The sequence below is a fragment of the Mobula hypostoma genome, chromosome 23 (genome assembly GCF_963921235.1).
Source record: "Mobula hypostoma chromosome 23, sMobHyp1.1, whole genome shotgun sequence".
NCBI classification, from domain to species: Eukaryota; Metazoa; Chordata; class Chondrichthyes; order Myliobatiformes; family Myliobatidae; genus Mobula; species Mobula hypostoma.
Window position 1 is genome coordinate 53,813,799 of NC_086119.1, and position 17,262 is coordinate 53,831,060.

Genomic DNA, 17,262 nt, shown 5'->3' on the forward strand with positions numbered 1-17,262 from the left:
AGAGTCCTGTGATTGAGGGGAGTACAGTTCCCATACCAGGCAGTGATGCTGCAGTCAGTCAGGATGCTTTCAATTGTGTTCCTGTAGAAAGTTCTTACAGTTTAGAAACATAGAAAACCTACAGCGTAATACAGGCCCTTCGCCCACAATGCTGTGTTGAACATGTACTTACTTTAGGAATTACCCAGTGTTACCCATAGTCTTCTATTTTTCTAAGCTCCATGTACCTATCCAGGAGACTCTTAAAAGACCCTATCGTATCTGCCTCCACCACAATTGCCGGCAGCCAATTCCACGCACTCACCACTCTCTGCGTTTAAAAACTTAACCCCTGACATCTCCTCTGTACCTTCTTCCAAGCACCTTAAAACTATGCCCTCTCGTGCTAGCCATTTCAGCCCTGGGAAAAAGCCTCTGACTATCCACATGATCAGTGCCTCGCATCATCTTACATACCTCTATCAGGTCACCTCTCATCCTGCGCTGCTCCAAGGAGAAAAGGCCGAGTTCACTCAACCTATTACCATAAGGCATGCTCCCCAATCCAGGCAACATCCTTGTAAATCTCCTCTGCACCCTTTCTATATTTTCCACATCCTTCCTGTAGTGAAGTGACCAGAACTGAGTGCAGTACTCCAAGTGGGGTCTGACCAGGGTCTTATATACCTGTAACATTACCTCTCAACTCTGAAACTCAATTCCACGGTTGATGAAGGGCAATGCACTATATGCCTTCTTAACCACAGAGTCAACCTGTACGGTGACTTTGAGTGTCCTATGGACTTGGACCCCAAGAACCCTCTGATCCTCTATACTGCCAAGAGTCTTACCATTAACACTATATTCTGTTGTCATATTTGACCTATCAAAATGAACCACCTCACACTTATCTGTGTTGAATTCCATCTGCCACTTCTCAGTCCAGTTTTGTATCCTATCGATGTCCCACTGTAACCTCTGACAGCCAACCACACTATCTACAACACCCCCAACCTTTGTGTCATCAGTAAATTTACTAGCCCATCCCTCCACTTCCTCATCTGGTCATTTATAAAAATCACAAAGAGTAGGGGTCCCAGAACAAATCCCTGAGGCACACCACTGGTCACTGACCTCCATGCAGAATATGACCCATCTACAACCACTCTTTGCCTTCAGTGGGCAAGCCAATTCTGAATCTCCAGTGCAAAGTCCCCTTGGATCCAATGCCTCCTTACTTTCTCAATAAGTCTTGCATGGGGTACCTTATCAAATGCCTTGCTGAAATCCATATATACTACATCTACGCTCTACCTTCATCAGTGTGTTTAGTCACATCCTCAAAAAGTCCATCAGGCTCATAAGGCATGACCTGCCTTTGACAAAGCCAGGCTGACTGTTCCTAATCATATTATGCTTCTCCAGATGTTCATAGATCCTGCCTCTCAGAATCGCTGAAGCACGGCTCACTGGTCTATAATTTCCTGGGCTATCTCTACTCCCTTTCTTGAATAAGGGAACAACATCTGCAACCCTCCAATCCTCTGGAAGTTTGTTGGAGTTTGTTGTTTGATCAAGTGATGACAATGTTAGATTTTTTTTGGATAAATTTTGAAATAAAAATGAAATGCTGGAAGTACCTGCTCAGTCTGTAAGCATGACATCGACCTTCAAGTTGCCTATCACTTCAGTTTTCGTATAAGGTCATAAGATGTAGGAGCAGAAGTAGGTCATTCAGCCCATTGAGTCTGCCCTGCTGTTCAGTCATGGGCTGATCCAATTATTCCAGTCATCCCTACTCCCCTGCTTTCACCTCATACCTCTTGATGCTCTGGCTAATCAAGAACCTAACTATCTCTGCCTTAAATACACCCAGTGACTTGGCCTCCACAACCGCTCGTGGAAGCAAATTCCACAGATTTACCACCCTCTGACTAAAATAATTTTTCACCGCATCTCAGTTCTAAAAGGTCGTCCTTCAATCCTGAAGTCATGCCCTTTAGTCCTAGAATCCCCTACCATGGGAAGTAACTTTGCCATATCTAATCTGTTCAGGCCTTTTAACATTCAGAATGTTTCTATGAGATCCCCCTTCATTCTCCTGAACTCCAGGGAATACAGCCCAAGAGCTGCCAGACTTTCCTCATACGGTAACCCTTTCATTCCTGGAATCATTCTCGTGAATCTTCTCTGAACCTCCTCCAATGTCAGTATATCCTTTGTAGAACAAGGAGCCCAAAACTGCACACAATACTCCAATGTATTATGGCATACATTCCAACTTCCTCGCCTTTGATTTTCTTCTTGTCTCAACACCAGTAAAACAGCAGCATTTCTTTCTCATCTAGACGGATTATAACCTCCGAATTCCTTTTGCTAATTTGCATTTTCATCTCCTCTAAACTTCTATTACCTTTGTCATTTAATTTCTTTTATCTTTCCTGATTTTCCATTTTTATTTTCATTTTCTAGCATCTGTATTCTGTGCACAATTCTCATTGGTGCTCTGACATGGCGATTATGACTAACTAACTAGTGTTCCCAACTTCCCCTAATTTGACATTTTGGCACTGTGTGATACCTAGCTGTTTTCAAATAGGTTTCAATTATACTGGTGCCCAAGAAGAGCATGGTGATCTGCCTCAACGACTATTGTCCAATCACACTACGTCTACAGTGATGAAATGTTTTGAGAGGCTGGTGAGGACCAGTTCTGCTAGATGAAGGAAAGTGGTTGTGGAGGAGAATTTGTTGGGTCTGGTGTTCAGAAAGAAATGGAGAGCTTTGAGGCCTTCTTGGTGGGCGACACAATCGGCAATCGCCTCTGATCTGGGCCGACATTTACATGCCGGGCGGCACCTAATTAATTAGCTTGTTTATTTTGGTTTTCTTCTTAAAGATGTGCTGGGTGCGTCCCGGCTACTGCTGCATTCTTCGCGGCCCAGAGGTTGGGGACCACTGAATTATATGTCACTTATAAGTCAATAGCATCATAACATTTTAAGTAACGTTTGGATATTAAACACACAGCGCATATTTTCCTCATATGAACATATAAAATCATTGCAACAGACCAATATTGCTGAATCAGTGGGAGCCCTGGGCTTGTTTTCCTGCAACAAGACGGTCCCATTGAGGGGTGATGGGAGACAGCGATACTCGAAGGGGGTTCTTTATGTCCAGTCTATTCCACAATTTAGTTTTCGTTGCATTCATCGCAGAAAACTCTGCTTCACAGCGATATGATGTTGGAAATGGAAGCAATGTTTTTGGTGCTTTCGTGGCTATCTCAGGATATGCACCCTTGACTTTGATCCAGAATGCCGGCAGAGATGTTATGTCAAACATACTTTTCAGCCCACCATCATTTGCAAGCTCGAGGAGTTGATCTCTTTCCTGCGCTGACATGGATGATTCACCGGGGACATTCACAAATGGGTCGTGGACCCATTCGTTTGCACGTCTTGGATCATTTGCATCTTGGGTCACTGATGATCTCGCATGCGTTAAATTTCAACATTGGGCATGACAGGGAATGAGGAAAGGTGCAGCTGACTCGTATCATTTCATATTGCCAAATCATATTGTTTCCTTGTGGCCTGGTAGCACATGCTTTGCGGCCTGGTACCGGTCCATGGCTTGGTGGTTGGGGTCCACTGATCTACTGTATCTGGTGCTCCCGGTGTGGCCTCTAGTATATCAGTGAGACCCGACATAGATTGGGAGAATGCTTCGCCGAGCACCTACCAGAAGAAGTGGGATCTCCCAGTAGCCACCCATTTTAATTCCACTTCCTATTTTCATTCCGACATGTCAGTTCCTGGGCTCCTTGACCACCGTGATGAGGCCACACTCAGGTTGGAGGAGCAACACCTTATATTCCATCTGGGTAGCCTCCAACCTGATGGCATGAACATTGATTTCTTGAGCTTCCAGTAATGCCCACTCCATCCCCCTTTTATCATTCCCCATTCCCATTTCCCTCTCTCACCTTATCACCTTACCTGTCCATCACCTCCCTCTGGTTCTCCTTCCCTTTCCCTTTCTTCCATGGCCTTCTGTCCTCTCCTGCCAAATTCCCCCTCTCCAGCCCTTTATCTCATCAATCGACTTCCCAGCTCTTTACTTCACCCCTCCCTCCTCGCAGTTTCACCTATCACTTACTACCTTGTATTTCTTTCTCCCCTCCTCCCATCTTCTTAACTCTTGACTTCTCATCTTTTTTCTCCCATCCTGATGAAAGGTCTCGGCCAAAACATCGACTTTTACTCTTTTCCATAGATGCTGCTTGGCCTGCTGAGTTCCTCTAGCATTTTGTGTGTGTTGCCTGCAAAAGGTAGTGGATTTGGCCTAGTACATCAAGGGTAAAGCCCTCCCGATCATATCTACATGAAAGGCTGTCATAGGAAAGCATCATCAGAGATCCTCATCACTCAGGCCATGCTCTTCTTTTGCTGCTGCCATCAGTTAAAAGGAACAAAAGCCTCAGGACTTATACCACTAGGTTCACAAACAGTTACTGCCCCTCAACCAGCAGGTTCTTGGACAAAAGGGGATAACTGCACTCAGTTGCCCATCCATTAAGATGTTCCCATGACCAATGATCTCACTTTAAGGACTCATTATCTTGTTATTTCATGTTCTCATTATTTATTGTTATTTATTTATATTTGTATTTTCCCTTCTATTTGTCTTCTGCACTGTACTTGATTTTTCCTGGATCCTGTTATAGTTACAGTTCTATAGATTTGATATGTCTGCAGTCAAATGAATCTCAGGTGACATATATGTACTTTGATAATAAAATTTACTTTGAACTTTGACATAGTAGCACAGTAGTTAGCGTGGTGCTATTATAGCTCGGCGTGGCGGAGTTTAGAATTTAGAGTTCGCTTCTCACATCATCTGTAAGGAGTCTTTACATCCTCCCCATGGAATGTGTGAGTTTCCTCTGGGTGCTCCACAGTCCAAAGTCTCAGTTAGTAGATTAATTAGTTAGTAAATTGTCCCATGATTAGGCTAGGGTTAACTTGGGGTTTGCTGGGTGGTGTGGCTCGAAGGGCAGGAAGAGTCTATTCCACACTGTATTCCAATAAAATAAAAATAAATAAACTTTAAGGTTTGATGAAGTCCATGGAATTATCTCTCAGGGTGAATCTCATTTCTTTACACAAACATTAACCTTTTTTATTGCTATTATATGAAAACATGTTCAATATCCAGATTTTATTCCATTGTTGATTTGCAACAGTCATTTAAAAAAAAATTGTGTTTCATGCAGCATTAAGCGTGATGTACCAAAAGCTGTGCTATTCAAGTCAAACTCATGATACTCCTATTAATTTGTTCACAGGTAGCAGTACTGCTTGTCTTGTAATTCTGGACAGAGAGAAACGCTGTTTGTACACAGCTAATTTGGGAGACTCTGGCTTTCTCATAGTGCGCGATGGGAGGATCATACATAGATCAGATGAACAGCAGCATTACTTCAACACTCCCTTTCAGCTAGCAATCCCGCCCCCCGAGGCCCAAGGTTCAATTCTCAATGACAGGTAAGAGGAATGGGTATACTAGCAGTGCAGAAATACATGGAACGCTTTGCCCTGCGGTATCATATACTCAGCTGGGCTCAGAATGATCATCATGCAAGCTGTGTTTTCATTTTCAGTTTCAGTTACATTCTTAATTAGCTGTTCCACAGATACTGGTCTTTATGCACATACTGTATATTTAATGGCACAAAGGCAAATATTGTGCTCGTCTGTAAATTCAGAATTATTAAACTCTTTAAAAAATAATATCTTTACTTAAATAGGCAAGGCAGTAAAAGACAATCTGGATGTGGACAAATGAGATTAATGGGAAAACTGGTCAGATGGGTGTGGTGGACTGAGAGGCTTGCTGCCATACTGTATGACTCTATAACTCTATGTCATAGAGTCATGGAATACTATAGCACACAAAAAGGCCCTTTGGCCATCCAGTCCATGCTGACTATTAATCTGTTGAGACTCATTGACCTGCATCCGGACCATAGCCTTCCATATCCCTCCCATCCATGTACCTATCCAAATTTTTCTTAATTGTTGAAATCGAACCTGCATCCACCACTTGTGTTGGTAGCTCATTCCACACTCTCACCGGCCTCTGACTGAAGAAGTTCCTCCTCATATATTTCCCTTAAACATTTCACTGTTTACCCTTAAGCCATTCACCTATAGCTGTAGTCTCCCCCAACCTCAGTGGAAAAAGCCTGCTTGCATTTACCCTATCTATACACTTCATAACTTTTTTTACCTCTATCAAATCTCCCTTTATTTTTTTGTGCTCCAGGGAATGAAGTTCTAACTAATTCAACCTTTCCCTATAACTCAGGTCCTCAAGTCCTGGCAACATCCTTGTAATTTTTTTCTGAGCTCTTTCAATCTTCAGCCATCTTTCCTGTAGATAGGTGCATAAAACCACACACAGTGATTCTTATTAGCCCTCACCAATGCGTTGTATGACTTCAACATAACATATGTACTCAATACTTTGATTTCTGAAGGCACATGTGCCAAAACTTCATTTATGACCCTATGTACCTGTGACATCACTTTCAAGGAAATATGAATCTGTATTCCCAGAGCCCTCTATTCCACCTCACTACTCAGTACCCTACTGCTTACAGTGTAAGATCTACCTAATTTGTCATCCCAGGGTGAACACCTCAAACTTGTCTATATTGAATACCTTATGCTATTTTGCAGCCAGTTTTTGCAGCTGATCCTGATCTCACCGCAAGCTTTAATAGTCTTTGTCACAGTCTACTACACCCCCAGTCTTGGTGTCATCCGCAAATTTGCTAATCTAGTTAACCACGTTATTATCCAGATCATTGATATAGATGACGAACAACAACAGACCCAACACCAATCCCTCTGACAGGCCTTCAGTTAGAGAGGCAACCATCTACTACTTCTCTCTGGTGTCTCCTATGAAGCAAATATCTAATCCAGTTTACTACCTCATCTTGAATGCCAAACAACTGAACCTTCTTGACCAATCTACCAGGCAGGACCTTGTCAGAGGTCCTGATGGCAACATCCACTGCTTGGCCACCTTCAACTTTCATCCTAACTTCCTTGAAAAACTCATATGGTTGGTTACATATAACCTACCACACAAAAAGCCAATTGACTACCCCCAATCAGTACTTATCTATCCAAATAGTTCTATACCTGGTCTCTTAGAATACCTTCCAATCATTAGCTATCCTCCAATCCTACCTATGGTTAACAACATTTTAAATATCACTGCTAGAGCCTCTGCAATTTCTGCACTAGCTCTCTGCTGGCTTCTGCCCTGACTTGTATTTCTCCACATAATGCCCTGTGTATTTTCCTGGCGGGGACACGTTTTAGCTGCCTCCGAAGTATTCTTAAAGTTGAAATCTAAATTCTGCACTTCCATCTCTGATGCCCTATTCATTTTCTTCAGTATCCATGCCTCAGTTTGTGTTGGATTACTGGGATCAAAAAGTTCCAACATTTTTCTAGATTCGTCAGTGCTATCAGATACTAATACTCTTAATCACCAATGTGAGCATTTTTGTTCTAAATGATTTCGATCTAAGGTTGATCCATATGCCCTTTGAAGCACTTTCCATAGATGGATTGCAAATGTAGTGGGGTGTTCTCTCTTCTGGTACCATTTGCTTACCTCCTTTGGGTCCTCTCTGTTACTAATCTTAAGAATCAATATCAAATTCTTTACCTCCTTATTTGTTACTTCCAGCATGTCGCTGTACTTCTGGTAAAGTGGAACGTACATATGAATGGAAACACATTAAAATCAATCTCCTTTCCTCGGCATCAGTGGTTCCCAAAGTGGGCAATATTGTCCCCCTCTGGGAGCTTCTAAGAGGGCAGTGGTGGGCACTCATTAGCAAGGGGTCAGCTTCAACCAAAATCAATGGGACTGTAGTTGAGAGGATGAGTAGTTTCAAGTTCCTCTGTATAACATCTCCAAAGATCTCACTTGGACTGTACACATCAGCTGTGTGGCAAAAAAAAGCACAACAGCATCTCTTCCAACACAGGCCACTGAAGAAGTTCAGCATGCACTTTCAAATCCTCAGGACCTTCTACAGGGGCACCATTGAGAGCATCCTGACTGGCTGTATGACCGCTTAGTATGGGAAATACACCAACCTTGATCGCTGGGCACTACAGAGTGGTATGGACAGGCCAGCACATCTGTGGATGCGAACTTCCCTCCATTGAGGACATTTATAGCAGCAGGTGCATAAAGAAGGCCTCGACAATTTCAGGGACACCAGTCACCCCAACCATAAACTGTTTCAGCTGCTTCCATCTGGCAAACAGTACCGCAACATTGGAGCCAGGACTAACAGGCTACGGGACAGCTTCTTTCTACAAGTCATTAGACGTAAATACGCATGTCTGTACATTGCAACGGAGTCATAAGGCAAATATTTTTACTCCCTCACGTTGTGGGACAGATGTAACATTGAAATAAATATTAAAATATTCGGAGGGATTACAGGCTTAATTTAAGAAATAAGTTACTTATAGTAAGCATTTGATTCTCAGTCCCTCTTGATTGATTATCATGGTCATGTAATCACCTAATTTCTTGGTAACCCACCATTCTCTTAAGAGTTTGGTTGAAGCATGTTATTGTTGTTGAAAAGCATTGTGACACTTTTGTATCTGGTGTATAATCAGAAATCTGGACTGAAGAAATCAAGTATTTCTGGGCCTGGCCTGCATTTTCATTACTGTAATATAGTTTTACCTGATACAGTTCCCATAGTCATTACCTCGTGGTTCTGGAACTCGATCCCCTGACCAATTAAAGCAATACACCCAAAGCCTTCTCAACCACCTTATCAACTTGCACGACGACTTTGAGGAACATATTGATGTCCCCCAGTATCCCTCTGTTCCGACATACTGCCAAAAATCATGTCTTTAACCCTGTATTCAGCCTTCAAATTCGACCTTCCAAAGTGAATCACTTAAAAAATCTTCTGGGTTGTACTCCATCTGCCATATCTCAGCCCAGCTCTGCATCTTGCCAGTGTCCCACTGTAACCTTCTACAACCCTCTACACTATTCACAGCTCCAACAATATTTATGTCAACTACAAACTTTCTAACCCACCCTTCAACTTCTTCATCTGTCATTTATAAAAATCACAAAGAGCAGGATCCCAGGATGACTCCCTGCTGAACACCACTCAGCAGGCCAGATGGCATCTGTGGAAAAAAGCAGTCAGTCAATATTTCGGGCTGAGACCCTTCTTCAGGACTTCATGTTTGTGATACTATTCTGCAGATTTTCTCGTGTTTATGATACCATTGGTCATAATCTAGGCAGATTATGCTCCGTCTACAATCACCCTCTGCCTTCTATGGGCAAGCCAGTTTTGAATCCACACAGCCGAGTTTCTCTGGATCATATGCCTCCTGACTTCTGATTTAAGATGGTGCTACTGAAGATGAGTGACAACCTACTGGCGGTTTCCAAAGCAAGAGATACAACTAAATACTTTATTAATACCACTTGTTCTGTAAAAAAAAATGCTCAACGACCACTGCAAACAATGAAAAAACGAATGAAGATGAGGCTGACTTGAGGGTCAAGGCATATTCAGGGAGAAGTGGTTGGAGTGAGGTCAAGACAGAGTCAGGGTGCGCAAAGTGGGGAAGTGTCAGAGCGGAGGAGTTTCAGAGCCCATCTACCTAAACCAAGAGTGTAGACTGATTGATCTATGTGCCAGGTCAGTTTGGAAGGGTCAGGTACGGGCCAGAACGTGGCAGTGGGATCTAGGCTCGGAGTGACAGCCCAGGTCCTAGAGTGAGGAATGACCTGATGTTTGGATGATTTAAATGCTGGGCCAGATGGATTGGAAAGGTAGGGTGTCGGGACCAGAGGTGAGGATCAGGCTGGTTCTGCGATTCACGCTTTGTTGTACTGAGGCTGAATGCTTGTCCTGGCTGCTCCAGATTTGTCCATATTTATTCTTCACTTTTCTTCTGAATGCTATTGCTTGTTTTTGTTGTTTGCATGATTTGTGTTTTTTCTTTTTTTTTTGGCGTGTGCCTGCGTGCGTGCGCGTCTGTGCGTGTGTGCGTCCGTGATGATGTCTTTTTCATGGCTTTTACAAGGCGCAGAGCGAGAGAGAGACCGTGTGGCGCACCACTCCTCACACAGACATTTTTCCCTTTGTTTTACGAGGTCGAGTTGCTCCTGGGTCCGGTGCCGATGTCATTGTGCCAGCAGCTGGCCCCTGTTTTTTTTCTTTCTGTGTATTGGGTGTTAGTCTTTACTTTTAACTGGGTCCTTTTGGGTTCCTTGTTTCTTGGTTGCCTGTAAGGAGACTTATTTCAAGGTTGTATAATGTATTCATACCTTGATAATAATTGTACTTTGAACCTTGAACTTTATGAGCCTACCATGGGGAATCCTTATCTAAAATCCATTACTTTTCGTCTTTCTAAAGTCTATTTCACCACACCCACTGCTCTGCATTCATCAATATACCTTATCACATCTCCAAAAAAATCAGTCAGGCTCGTGAGGCTCACAAGCCATGCTGTCAATCCCTCATCAGTGTCAAACCAATCTTATTGAGTTTTTCAAGGATGTTACCAGGAAAGTTGATGAAGGCAAGACAGTGGATGTTGTCTGAATGGACTTTAGCAAGGCATTTGACAAGGTCTCGTGTGGGAGGTTGGTTAGGAAGGTTCTGTTACTTGGCATTCAAGTTCAGGTAGTAAATTGGATTAAACATTGGATTTGCAGGAAAAGCCAGAGAATGGTGGTAGAATGTTGCCTACCTGTGACTAGTGGAGTGCCACAGGGATCAGTACTAGGTTCATTGTTGTGTAGCCCCCCCCCCGGTCAGCCTCAGGGTCGCTCGGCTCGCTGTTGTCTAGGGAAACAGCCCTCAGCCCCGCCAAACTGGGGAATCAGTTTGTGTGGATGCTGTGTGATGTACCCCACCCTGCTCAAATAACAGACAATACACCAGATACGATTAAATGATTTATAATTTATAGATATTACTGGAACTATATAATTAATAGAGAATAAAATATAAAAGGAAAATAAAAGGTGCCACACTTATCGAAGTTCAATCTCTTCGTGCACAAACAGTTGGAGCTCAGGACCCTTTTTCTTCACCCTGTGACCCCTCTGATCACCTTGACCGGCCGCCTGGGACCAACAATGGTGGTCGACCAGACGCTCCACATGAGTCCGTCTCCGTATCCTCTCCTCGCCGAATGCCCCACTCGGGGTCCGACCCCGTTAGCGGACCTCATAGCACCTGGTCCATCCTCTGTCTCTCTCTCCCTCCTTCTCCCCCAGAACCCCACGCATACAATATCTTACAGACACACCAAAGCATAACAACTATCCCATTTGGTTCATTTGTCCTCTTATCAATAGATAATCCAAAACAAACTACTAGAGGAAAGACTTTCTCAGCAGTTAACATAACAAAGAAGCCCTTTCAATTATAACATAACAAAGAAGCCATTTTAATTAGACTACGCAGTGACATAAAAAAAAGAAACCCCCTTACAGTTGTTTGTTATCTATGTCAATGACCTGAATGATGTGGTTAACTGGATCAGCAAATTTGTGGATGACACCAAGATTGAGAGAGTAGTGGACAGCAAGGAAGACTATCAGAGCTAGCAGTGGGATCTGGACCAGCTAGAAAAATAGGCTAAAAAATGACAGATGGAATTTAATGCCAACAAGTGTAAGGTATTGCATCAGAGAAAATATTTCCATCAGAGAAAATGGGTGTAGTAGAAGAAAGGAGACTGAATGGTGCCGGCCAAAAGAGTATGGTGCGGAGTTTGTTGTTCTTCTGTATGCAGTTGCTACCTAACCATGTTCCAGAATTTTCTGTTCTTGTATTGTGCAGCAAAAGTAATGTTTTGGTTTTGTCCCATCGGGTGGTGTGCTGTGCCTTGGTTTTGTAACTTGATTGATGCCATCAAGTTTGTTTTTGTAACCTGGCAGTTTAAATTCATACTGCTCTCTTAAGTCCCTTCCTGGAATATCAAACATTCATGAAATGAAAGTAAGGAGCTCAAAGCTCAAGATTTGTGGAAGTATGCTAACTTTCAGAAGCATTTTAATTAAATATTTAACTAAACTACTTGAGTGCCTTACCACGTCAACAGAACCCATTTAAGAAAGCAATCACCATCATCTTTTTCCAGAACTATAGATTAACTTTGCTGCTGATGCCTACCTGCCATGAATTAATAAATCAAAGCTTCAAGGGTAACCGAAGTTGCACTTGTCCGAGCCTTCGTTGGTTGCTTTCCAAGCTATCCATCTGTTTTAGTCTTGTGGTTCTCAATTGATCTATCCACAAGAAAACTTCAACCTTGGAAGTAAATCTTTCCATGAATGAGTTTCGGACTGTAAAAGCTTTTATAGATATGTAAAAAGGAAAAGACTGGTAAAGACAAATGTAGGTCCCCTGCAGACAGAAACAGGTGAATTGATTATGGGGAGCAAGGACATGGCAGACCAATTGAGTAATTACTTTGGTTCTGTCTTCACTAAGGAGGACATAAATAATCTTCCAGAAATAGTAGGGGACAGAGGGTCCAGTGAGATGGAGGAACTGAGCGAAATACATGTTAGTAGGGAAGTGGTGTTAGGTAAATTGAAGGGATTGAAGGCAGATAAATCCCCAGGGCCAGATGGTCTGCATCCTAGAGTGCTTGGGGAGGTAGCCCGGGAGGTGGTGGATGCGTTGGTGATAATTTTTCAAAACTCGTTAGATTCTGGACTAGTTCCTGAAGATTGGAGGGTGGCTAATGTAACTCCACTTTTTAAAAAAGGAGGGAGAGAGAAACCGGGGAATTATAGACCGGTTAGCCTAACGTCGGTGGTGGGGAAACTGCTGGAGTCAGTTATCAAGGATGTGATAACAGCACATTTGGAAAGCGGTGAAATGATCGGACAAAGTCAGCAGGGATTTGTGAAAGGAAAATCATGTCTGACGAATCTCATAGAATTTTTTGAGGATGTAACTAGTAGAGTGGACAGGGGAGAACCAGTGGATGTGGTATATTTGGATTTTCAAAAGGCTTTTGACAAGGTCCCACACAGGAGATTAGTGTGCAAACTTAAAGCACACGGTATTGGGGGTAAGGTATTGGTGTGGGTGGAGAATTGGTTAGCAGACAGGAAGCAAAGAGTGGGAATAAACGGGACCTTTTCAGAATGGCAAGCGGTGACTAGTGGGGTACCGCAAGGCTCAGTACTGGGACCCCAGTTGTTTACAATATATATTAATGACTTGGATGAGGGAATTAAATGCAGCATCTCCAAGTTTGCGGATGACACGAAGCTGGGCGGCAGTGTTAGCAGTGAGGAGGATGCTAAGAGGATGCAGGGTGACTTGGATAGGTTGGGTGAGTGGGCAAATTCATGGCAGATGCAATTTAATGTGGATAAATGTGAAGTTATCCACTTTGGTGGCAAAAATAGGAAAACAGATTATTATCTGAATAGTGGCCGATTAGGAAAAGGGGAGGTGCAATGAGACCTGGGTGTCATTATACACCAGTCATTGAAAGTGGGCATGCAGGTACAGCAGGCGGTGAAAAAGGTGAATGGTATGCTGGCATTTATAACGAGAGGATTCGAGTACAGGAGCAGGGAGGTACTACTGCAGTTGTACAAGGCCTTGGTGAGACCACACCTGGAGTATTGTGTGCAGTTTTGGTCCCCTAATCTGAGGAAAGACATCCTTGCCATAGAGGGAGTACAAAGAAGGTTCACCAGATTGATTCCTGGGATGGCAGGACTTTCATATGAAGAAAGACTGGATGAACTGGGCTTGTACTCGTTGGAATTTAGAAGATTGAGGGGGGATCTGATTGAAACGTACAAGATCCTAAAGGGATTGGACAGGCTAGATGCAGGAAGATTGTTCCCGATGTTGGGGAAGTCCAGAACGAGGGGCCACAGTTTGAGGATAGAGGGGAAGCCTTTTAGGACCGAGATTAGGAAAAACTTCTTCACACAGAGAGTGGTGAATCTGTGGAATTCTCTGCCACAGGAAACAGTTGAGGGCAGTTCATTGGCTATATTTAAGAGGGAGTTAGATATGGCCCTTGTGGCTACGGGGGTCAGGGGGTATGGAGGGAAGGCTGAGGCGGGGTTCTGAGTTGGAGGATCAGCCATGATCATAATAAATGGCGGTGCAGGCTCGAAGGGCCGAATGGCCTACTCCTGCACTTATTTTCTATGTTTCTATTCCAAAATAACCAGAGTTCCATCCATTGAGCAGAATAAATCCTATCAAATCCTTTAATTATTGGAACCTTAGTAAGCTCATATTTTAATATTCTAAATCAAGGTCAGAATAAAACTCATCTCCATACTATGCCACACTGACTGCTAACCATAACTATATTCTTCAGATAGGATGTACCAGAATGAATTCTGTAGATGTTGTACAGCCAGAGATAAATTTCCTCCCATTCAGTTACATTGAAAACTAACTGAATGAGAAGTTTAATTCTAATTTTTATTTTCATAACTGTCCAGTACCTTTTATTGATTTGTGTATCTAGTCGTCAAGCTCGCAGCTCCTTGAGAATTAATTAATTCTATTTACTTTGTATCCTATAGCCCTGAAACGGCAGAAGATTCCACATTCAATGTAGAAGTGGGTGATATCATTCTTACAGCAACAGATGGGCTTTTTGACAATATGCCTGACTACATGATCTTGCAGCAACTAAGACAGCTGAAGGTAATGTTATTAGCTGAATTGATACCCACCTCATCCATGCAAATCACAATGTCCGTTGAGGCTAATCCCATTTGTGTGTGCTTGGCCCATATCCCTCTCACAGTCTTATCTATATAACATCTGTTGTTCAAATGTCTTTTAAATTATACTATTTTAACTGCTTCAACCACTTACTCTGGTATCTCATTTCATAGACTGTCCAGCCTCTTCATAAAGAAGTTGCTATGCCCTATAGTTTTTTTTACTTCCTTTCTCTAGGAAAAAGACTCACCCGATCTGTGTCCTTTCTGATTTTATACACCTCTAATAAGCAAATGTCACTTCTCTCTTTAAGAAGGGAGGAAGGCAAAAGAAAGGAAATTATAGGCCAGTTAACCTAACCTAGTATTATCAAGTCTGTGGTATTTCCAGGTGTGATGTATGGCCGTGAGAGCTGGACTATTAGTGAGGCTGAATACAAACGAATCAACGCCTTTGAACTTGGATGCTGGAGGAAACTGTTTGTTGGACGGCAAGAAGATCCAACAAGTCAATACTTGAAGAAATACAGCCAGACTGCTCACTAGGAGGCCTGATTATAAAAGAAAAGCTCAAATATTTTGGCCACATTTTGAGAAGATAAGATTCCATAGAAAAGACTCACGTTAGGTAGAACAGAAGGTTAACAGAAGGTAAAGGAAGGAGAGGACGACAGAGGCTACGATGGATAGATAATATTACTCAGACAATGCATATGACTTTGGGGGATCTTGGGGAGGCAGTTTCCAACAAGAAACGTGGTGTGCAGGAATACATGAGGTCACAAAGAGTTGGACTCAAACGACTGAACATCAACAGCCTAACCTCAGTTGTTGGGAGAGTATTGGAGTCTACTATTAAGGATGAGGTTTCAAGGTACTTAGAGACTAATGATAAAATAAGTCAAAGTCAGCATGGTTTCTGTGAAGGGAAATCTTGCCTGACCATTCTGTTGGAGTTCTTCGAGGAAGTAATATGCAGGGTGGACAAAGGAGAAGCGGTGGATGTCATTTACTTGGATTTTCAGAAGGCATTTGATAAGGTGCCACATATGAGGCTGCTTAACAGGATAAAATCCCATGGCATTACAGGAAAGATACTGGCATGGATGGAGGAATGGCTGACAGGCAGGAGGCAGCGAGTGGGAATAAGCAGGGTATTTTTTGGTTGGCTTCCAGTGACTAGTGGTGTTCCTCAGGGGCCAGTATTGGGACCACTACTTTTCATATTGTTTGTCATTGATTTGCGTAATGGAGTTGATGGCTTTGTGGCAAAATTTGCAGATGATACGAAGACAGGTGGAGGGGTAGGTAGTGCAGAGGAAGCAATGCGATTGCAAAAGGACTTAGACAAATTGTGGCAGATGGAATGCAGTGTTGGGAAATGTACGATAATGCATTTTGGTAAAAGGAACAATAGTGCAGACTATTATCTAAATGGGGAGAAGTTTCAAACATCAGCTGTGCAGAGGGATTTAGGAGTCCTCATGCAAGACTCTCAGAAGGTTAATTTATAGGTTGAGTGTATGGTAAAGAAGGCAAATGCAATGTTGGCATTTATTTCAAGGGGAATAGAATATAAAAGGAGATAATGCTGAGCCTTTACTAGACACTAGTCAGGTCGCACTTGGAGTATTGTCAACAGGTTTGGACCCCATATCTCAGAAAGGGTGTGTCAACATTGGAGAGAGTCCAAAGGAGGTTCTCAAGGATGATCCTGGGAATGAAGGGTTAACCTATGAAGAGTGTTTGTCACCCTTGGGCCTGTATTCACTGAAATTTAGAACAATATGGGGGGATCTTATTGAAACCTACCGAATGTTGAAAGGATTATATAGAGTGGATATGGAGAGGATGTTTCCTATGGTGGGAGTATCCAGAACTAGAGGGTACAGCATCAAAATTGAGGGGCAACCTTTTAAAACAGGGGTAAGGAGGAATTTTGTGGACAAAGAGTAGTGCATTTGTGGAATGCTCTGCCACAGACTGCACTGGAGGCCAAGTCCATGGGTATATTTAAGGTGGAAGTTGATTGTTTCTTGATCGGTCAGGGCATCAAAGGAGGCAGGTGTATGGAGTTGAATGGGATCAGCCATTATGGAATGGCAGAAAAGATTTGATGGGCTGAATGGCCTGCTTCTGCTCCTACGTTTTATGGTTTTATGGTCTTATTCCTCAGTCTCCTATGTTCCAAGGGATAAAGTGCTAGCCTGTTCAATCTCTCCCTATATTTCATGCCCTCAAGTCTGGCAATATTCATGTGTATCTTCCAACACTTTCCAGCTGAGTGACATCTTTACTTGTACAACTTTAAAATAACACCTCAGCTCCCATACTCAGTGCACACCAAATGCTATTATCATCACCTTCAGTCACCACTTTCAGGAAACTATACAAAACATAGGATAGTACAGCACAGAAACATGGCTTTCAGCTTAGGATGCTGTGCCAAACTAATTA

At 42.8% G+C, this 17,262-nt stretch overlaps 1 protein-coding gene across 2 annotated transcripts in view; it reads left to right on the forward strand.

Annotated features, from left to right (window-relative positions):
• Positions 1 to 17,262, forward strand: part of LOC134336922 (protein phosphatase PTC7 homolog) — a 108,866-nt gene that overhangs the window by 59,832 nt on the left and 31,772 nt on the right. For both annotated transcript variants that reach the window (XM_063031569.1, XM_063031570.1), the window contains exons 3-4: positions 5,333 to 5,531; positions 14,662 to 14,785. In XM_063031569.1, coding sequence (XP_062887639.1) covers positions 5,333 to 5,531; positions 14,662 to 14,785 — 323 coding nt within the window. The remainder of the gene's footprint in view (positions 1 to 5,332; positions 5,532 to 14,661; positions 14,786 to 17,262) is intronic.